An 8,159-nucleotide genomic window follows, 5' to 3' on the forward strand; every position below is an offset into this window, starting at 1 on the left:
TAAATAAAACATGGTAGACAGCACAAAGATCTGCAACTACGTCTGCTCCTTCAGCCATTTTATTTTATCTATACATTGCAAAATTGTATGTATGCAAAAAATGGAGTTCAAATTTAATAATTGAAATTTAATTTGATAGTGCATCCAAACACACTCAACAGTGCCATTCTGAATTCAGGTGGAGATGGCAAGGTATGTTTGCAACACTAAGATTCCATTTGGAGCACTTATTATTGAACTGCAATTATTGGTCAAATGAGTTGGAAATGGCCAAAATTGAAAACCCATTGGCTTTCTTAACCAATGAGTCCTGAATTGTAATTCTGACAATTTAAAGGTGCATTTGAGAAAACAAGCCAACAATTTAAAAAATAAAATTAATTAAGTTGATTATGATTGGCTTTCTTAACCAATGAGTCCTGAATTGTAATTCTGACAATTTCAAGGTGGACTTGAGAAAGCAGGTCAACAATTTAATTGAGTTGATGATGATGATGATTGGAAAAACCAAAAACAGAGTTGTTGTGATTTGAGGCATTCTCCCACAAATATACAGGGCAACATTTTTAATCTTTACAACTCAATCTGTTTCATCCGGCGCACAAGGTCTGAAGTAATATGTTAGGAATAAAGGCCCCTAGTAAGTGTTTACCCTTGGCCATGCATGCTGTATTTGAGGAAATAATTTTATTTTATTTTTCATGTAAGATTAAGAATGGTTAGGATTTTCCCCTATTCTAAGCAGAGGCCCTAAACACAGGACGGCATCCAATGCAGGTTTCAAAAGATGGACGAGATTGAGCAAGCTAGAGCACCTTGACCTGAGCGATAACTCATTCAATGAAAGCATTCTACCATATTTGAGTGCACTCTCATCCCTCAAGAGTCTGTCTCTGAGCAAAAATTACTTTGGACTTCTACACAGAGGTGTTGATGTGGAGGATTCAACCCTTGGAATTTTATATACAAGTTTTGAAATGTTGTCAAGATTGGGCAACCTAGAGCAGCTAGTCTTAAGTTCGAATCAGTTAAACAGAAGCATTCTACCATATTTGGGCGCACTCTCCTCCCTCAAGAGCCTTGATCTAAGTGGGAATAATTTGGAAGGATGCTTCCCCTCAAAAGGTAAGTTGATTAACTGTAAAGAAATTAAACCAAAATTGATAATGTTAGTTTAGATAATATTTTGAACTTTATTTAATGGTCATGCCTTCTCCAAATTCCTACTCTAATGTTATTTTTTAAAATTGTTTAAATCTTGATAGAATTGGCCAACTTGAGCAAACTAGAGGTTTTGGATTTGGGAGGTAATCAACTCAATGGTTTCCTATTTCTGCAAGGTAAGAGCACTTGGATCTTTTCTAATAAATGCTGGAGTTGAGTGTCTTTCACATGCACCTCAAAATGGCATTTGAAAATTCACATTCTGAGATATGCTTTTCATGACATTATTCTTGCCACCAATAGTAGGAAAATATATTACATCTTTGTGTGATAATAATCTTTAACTTTGAAAATGATGATTGTACCTTTCCACGGAGGATTTTGATAATATTTTACCCTCCTCGCAATGATTTTTGCTCTTGTTATCCTTAATGAAGAGGTGTTAAAGCAGGACACGAGGTGCGTGCAACCTTCTTACATATTCCTTGTGTAACCCAAAACTTTGTGGGGCCCACCACATGTCAGTATGGAATCCACTTCCTTGGCTGTGAGCCCAAATGTGAGAGATGCCACAAGAAACGCTGGGGGATTTAACACCTTGGGGCCATAGAAGTTTTGGATCGGAATGATATTTTTGTTTTTCCTACATCCAAATGGGAGTTACCTTATGAACGGGTTGGATGGAATATAAGGATCAGCATGAGCCTCAGCAAGGTTTTAATGGTCGGTGTTTCCATTCCCAATCCATGAAAACTTGAATTTTGGATCTGCCACACTTTTGGAATCACATCTTAACCAGACTTTGCGAAACTGATGGGCGGAGTGGATGTGAGATGGACAACATGGTGGGCCGTACAGAGGTTTTGGCTGCACAGGCTCTCTGGAACAAGGATCGGCCAACACTCATCTCCGTCAAAGCAGGGCAACTGTGCCCTCGCTGGTGTGCTCGGATATACCTTGCCTTGTAACCTTTATCAGATGGGAGGCGGATTTCTTGTGAAAGCTTTCACAGGAAGTTCCTGCTCAAAGGATTCCGGGGTGGGCCCACTGTGATATTTGTGAGAAATCCAACTCATACATCCGTTTTTTGATCTTATTTTAGGACATGTGAGAAAAAATAAGGTGGATCCAAAACTCAAATGGGCCACAAGAGATGAAAAAATGGGGATTTAGTTTTCACCGTTGAAATACTTACACAAAAGTTTCTTATCAGTCTAAGTTTTTAGTGTTTTCACTTCATCATAGTAAAAATGACCTTATAAACAGTTTGGATGGCATATGAAAATCAAGGCAGAGCTTAAGAAGGTTTCAACAGTAGGAATTCCTTTCCCCACTGTTTCATCTTGTACGGCCAGTTGAGGTTTGGATCCTCCTAATTTTTAGTCACATGTCTTAAAATGAGCTCTAAAAATAGATGGACGGATTAGATTTCTCATGAACATCAAAGTGGACCCCACTTTGCATCCCAGGAACTTCCTGCCAGAGCCTTTTTCAGAAAATCCCCGTCCTATCACGGGGGCACAGGGTGCGCGGATTTCCTTTAGCCGAAAGTTCTTACTCAGGTTTGTTAGGTGGGGCCGACTCCGATGTTTTAGATTTGGATCTGCTTAATTTTTGCGTTCATGGCCTAAATGGAGTTGGCAAAATGGATGGACCACGCGAATATATAATGCATACATCATAATGGACCACACCAATATACAATGCATACATCATGGGGTGTGGCCTATATGAATTCTTGATATGCTAATTTTTAAAATCATCTGCTATTGTGGTCCTGCAAAACTGATGGATGGAGTGGATTTGTGATGGGAATCTCTATAGGCTCCGCATCATTTCCAACCACATGACCTTCTTGTGCTACGTTAACAGGCCATCCATGTCGAGCAAAGAAACGGAAGCAGTGCCTTTAACATGAAGTGTATATGTTGCTTTGTGGGACCCACTATGATGTATGTGTTTAATCCACACCATCTATCCATTTTTAGATAATTTTAAGACATGATCCTAAATATGAGGCAGATCTAAGATTTAGTTGGACCACGCCACAGGAGAATAGATGCTCACCGGTACAAACTTCTTGTGAGCTAAAACAGTTTTGAATCAATCTTATATCTTTTTTATTTTTTCCCTTCTTTTATGTCCGTGTAACATAATCAACATGTTTCTGGAAAATAAACATTATGGTGGGCATTAAGGTGGTCCCTAGGAAGTTTTTAATGGTCGCCCTTTAATCACTAATGCTTTCTATGGTCCACTTGAGATTTGCATCTACCTTATTTTTGGGATCATGCCATAAAATGATCCAGAAAAACGAATGAACTATATCAATAGATCATGGTGAGTCCCACAGAAAATGGACAAGTGACCAAGCCTATGTTACCATGCAATCGGGTACAGTGAATTTTTATTTATTTTTTCCTTTTTTAGATTATTCTTTTTTTATAATATTTATAATAACACATGTTTACATCTGGATACTTATTTAATTCTTATTAAGCAACCTTATTACTTGGTGGGCATTTTTGTTATTTTAAGAAAGCTGCAATCACCAACACAAGGTACCGGTTTGACAACAACTTGATTAATGAGGTATCTTAATAAAAATTTAATTTAAAAAGGGTACTCGAATGTAAAATTACATTAATGAGATATTATTTTGCTAAATTTTCTTTCCAACAGCCGGTCAAAAATCAGTTTTAACTGACTTAAGAAAACGCTACGGAAATGGGAAGGAATTAAGAAGCCTCCTCAAAATGGCCATTTTATCCTTGTCAAGGACAGGTGTTACGCTGGGAAGCCGATTGGGTGTTACCCGGGTAAAACACCGAAGTGCGTTAGCCCACTTTGATATACATTCATGCCATCCATCAGTTTTCTAACTCATTTTAGAGCTTTTAGAGCATGATTGCAAAACTAAAGCAGATCCAAATCTCAAATGGACTACAACATGGGAAATAGTTTTCATAGACCATTAAAAACTTCTTGTGGGCCATGAAATTTCGGAGCAAGATGATATTTGTGTATTCCTTTCATCCAAGTCTGTGTGACGTTGCCAATAGGTCCTACGTCTAATAAACAACAGTTGGCTGTTAGAATTTTTATTGGTGAGTGTTCAATAACCACTCTTACCTGCGGTGTAGTTCACTTGAGATTTGGATCTGCTTGATATTTATTTATTTATTTATTTGATAATGTCTTAAAATGAGCTGAAAAATTCCAAGGAGGGCATTCATATACAAAACATACATTAAAGTCCGTCCCATGCATAGTTAACGAAACCACACGGAGGTAACACACAACAACACAAGTGGTTGTTTCGTAAGAGTGGTAATGTATGTGTTGTATATCTATACTGTCTATCAGTTTTTCCAGCTCATTTTAGAGCACGGTCCCAAAACTGATATCTACACAATAAAGGAAACGGTGATCATTTTAAAAACTTCTTGTGGACCATGAAAGTTTTCAATCAAGCTAATATTTGTGTTTTCACTTCATCTAAGTTTGGTGTGACATGTTTGGATGGAAAATAAACATTACTATAGCCCCTCAAATTGGAAGGGATATTTTTTTCCTCATTTCCTAAGATCAACTAGCAAAATAGATTCAAGGAGTGAGTGTCATTGAGATGTCATAGTAGGCCCCAGTTTTGATGCACCAACAGTGCCATAAGAATCAGTAAATAGGACATTCAATGAAGGGAAAACACCAATATGATCAGCTTGATCCAAAACTCTTGTGGGTCCCAAGAAGTATGTAATGGTGGGCGTTCAATCACCACTATTTCCTATGGTGTGGTCTACTTGAGATTTAAACATGCATCATTTTGGACTCATAACATTAAGTGACCTAGCAAAATGGATGGATGAGGTGGATAAAACACATGCATCATGGTGGGGGCCACAGAACAATGACAGTAGATATGCTCCTAGTGAGTGTGTGGGGTGTGTGTGCATGTGTAAAAGAAAAAAAAAAAGGATATGCTCCTAGTGGAACTATCAATAGGCAATACACATGCGCCGAAGTAAGATTTAATACTCTAGCAGAGTATATGTAATGCCCTGTGTTTTCAGAACCTGAGTATGTGACTCGTCCTCCAAAAACCCGAGTGTTAACCTTTAACGATGGTCAAGTTCAGTTTTTTTTTTTTTTAATTTTTTCAGAGTTAGCAGTTTAGCGAAAGATGAACAAATCAACATAAAGAAAATTTTGCAATTACATTCAGAATATACAAGTGGCTGCCCATGATGACTTATACAAACCAATGTCTCTATGCTAACAAATAAAGAATTACACAATTTAACATATGAGAAATAATAAACTACGTATAAACTTGAGCCGCAAGATCGTGTAGTTTCTCTTGGCAGATACAACCATACATCCCTACCAATTGTACCCAGCTCCTCATCAAGTTTGAACATGCATATCATTTAAACCACTTGTACTACCTGTATAGTTATATATTTGATAAATGAGAAGCGGCTAGCTCAGTGTAAATTCCCTTCAAGATTATACACCGCCACATTAAGTAAGCATAGTTATAAACAAAAAGCATGCAAAATAATACACAATGCAATCTTATTAAATGCATGGATGCATGAGTGCACATCAACTAGGGATGCTCATCCAGTTGGCTTTTGAAAAAAAATTCATGCATGTGGCTGGTCACCAACGAAGTATATAGTACATGTGTAGTGCTAAACTCACCGAAGGTGAGTCGATAGTCGATAGTTTGTGAGCTAGCAAAACGATATCACGACTAAGGGCATGTGCTACAACATTTAGAATTAGCCACCCGTCATCGCTCGTATGCTATGAATGCATGATTAGCCCAACCATTATTATTCTATTTACAACCAGCCAATATAATAAAGATCGAAGGTCACTACGGGACGTTCATCACCTAGCGTAGGCCGACAGCTCGGACATAGTGTCCACAACCACTATCCCCGGCTCATGAGACTACCACCTTAGGATGTTTAATAGAAGCTTGTTGATTAGTGGTCAATCATAATTCAGTATATGAGGCTTACCATCGCATGGTTGCACAAAATAATACGTCGAACCCATATAAGGCAATTACCAAAATAAAGCCACAGAGGGCAAATATCAAAACTAAGCCACATAGGGAAAATATCAAAACTATGGGATAAAAGACCATCCTCAAAAACCATTTACACACAACGACCCATGGATGGTAGGCCCACATCAATATTCTATTTAAACCTTCATTCAAGTAAGAACTAAGTCGAAGGTTCATTATAATCACAATCAATTAAGTTACATCCCAAGTATGGGTGTACATTTATAAGTGGGGTTTCCCACTGATTGATGTACCAATTTAAGTTCCATAAGCAATTCACAAGTAATCCACAAGAATAAGAAAATATGCAGGATAAATATTGAACATGTCATCTAGCATTCGATACTACAACTAGCATATGTAATTATAAGATAAGGATATTAATTATCAACCGAAATTAAAATAAAAACTATCACTTAAGCTAATGGGAAAATGGAAAGCTCAAGGGGAAGAAATCATCACCTTAAGTGTTGAATCACTTACTAGTGCCGCTAGGAGGTGCGCACGCCCTTAGGGTCAAATCGATCCTACCGTGAACTGTAAATGATACGGTTAGATCAACGTTCTGTATACTATCTAGGGTTAAGCTCATAACCTAGGGTCTAAATTACTTAGTTTTAGGGGTCCATCCTAGAGTTAGGTATAGGTTTAGATTTTTGGATGTAATTTCTAATTAATGTAATAACAATATTAATGACATTACTAATTAAAAATAATAATCTAATAATGGCTAATGATATTAAAATAACAACAATAGCAAATATGATTGAATGAGATGGCTTACCTAACTTGAGCTAGATCTGAGCAAGTCAACTCGATTAAACTCGGCGAGTTTCAGCCTAGTTGACTCAGCAACACGTATCAACTCTCGCTCCTCTTCTCTCCTTCTTTTCCTTTCTCTCTCTCTCTCTCTCTCTCTCTCTCTCTCTCTCTCTCTCTCTCTCTCTCTTCCTACTTCTTCTTTACTCGTCCAACCACATAGCTGGCAACCCAAACACAACTCAGATTGGACGTGTCGAGTCCAGTTGACCCGACAACTACCCATAACCCAAGCTTCCTCTCTCTTTCTCTCTTTTTCCTTACCTCTCTCTCTCTCTCTCTCTCTCTCTCTCTCTCTTCACCTTCGGCATGTTCAGTGAGGTTTCCAGGTCCAAAACTTACCCAACAACTTGCCCCAATTCAAGCACAGTGAGACATGAACGAGTTGACAGTTTAACTCGTTCTCAAACCGAGTCCCTCCACCTTCTTCTCTTCTTCTTCTCACTCTTTTATTCCTACTTCTATTCTCTCCCTAGACTTCCCAAAAGTCTGGACCAAACCAAACTCATGCCCAATTCAGATGGACAGCAGCCCCGACTCACACGACTAGACCCAGCGAGTCGGCTTGGCTCGAGCTGGTGCAGCAACGCACCTACTCCCTCTTTCTCTTTCTTATTATCTTCCTTCCTTCTTTTTCTTTTGCTAGAACCCTAGCACCGCCCTTATCCAGATCCAACTCTGACTGCAACTCGACTGAGTCAAGCCGGTGCGCACAACAGCACCCTCCCACAAACTCTCTCCATATTCTTTCTTTGCTTCTTACTATCCTTCTTCTTCTTTTCCTCTTGATTCACCTCTCTCTCTCTCTCTCTCTCTCTCTCTCTCTCTCTCTCTCTCTCTGGACTTTCATGTGGTCTAGACTCGAGCAGACCTTGCCCCAAACTTGCAAGGACTCGATGCAGCTCCAAACGAGGAAGATGAGCTGCTGTTAATGGTGGATTGTCATCGGGCGGTTTTTTTTCTCTAGAACAAGACTTATGAATGGTTGGGATCCATGCATAGGAACTTAAGGATGCTTCAAGTTGAAGCTCCGAGAAGGTTTAGTTGGTGGGTTCTGTTAGGAACTTTGTTCTAAAACGAAACTAAGAACAAG

General features: G+C 38.6%; 1 protein-coding gene across 1 annotated transcript in view; it reads left to right on the plus strand.

The window, feature by feature from the left end:
• The window catches only part of LOC131220115 (receptor like protein 21-like), a 49,785-nt gene that overhangs the window by 24,469 nt on the left and 17,157 nt on the right, over window positions 1–8,159 (plus strand). Inside the window, exons 3-4 of the mRNA XM_058215087.1 lie at window positions 778–1,125; window positions 1,266–1,340. Coding sequence (XP_058071070.1) covers window positions 778–1,125; window positions 1,266–1,340 — 423 coding nt within the window. The remainder of the gene's footprint in view (window positions 1–777; window positions 1,126–1,265; window positions 1,341–8,159) is intronic.

This window comes from Magnolia sinica, chromosome 12 (genome assembly GCF_029962835.1).
Source record: "Magnolia sinica isolate HGM2019 chromosome 12, MsV1, whole genome shotgun sequence".
Classification (NCBI taxonomy): Eukaryota; Viridiplantae; Streptophyta; class Magnoliopsida; order Magnoliales; family Magnoliaceae; genus Magnolia; species Magnolia sinica.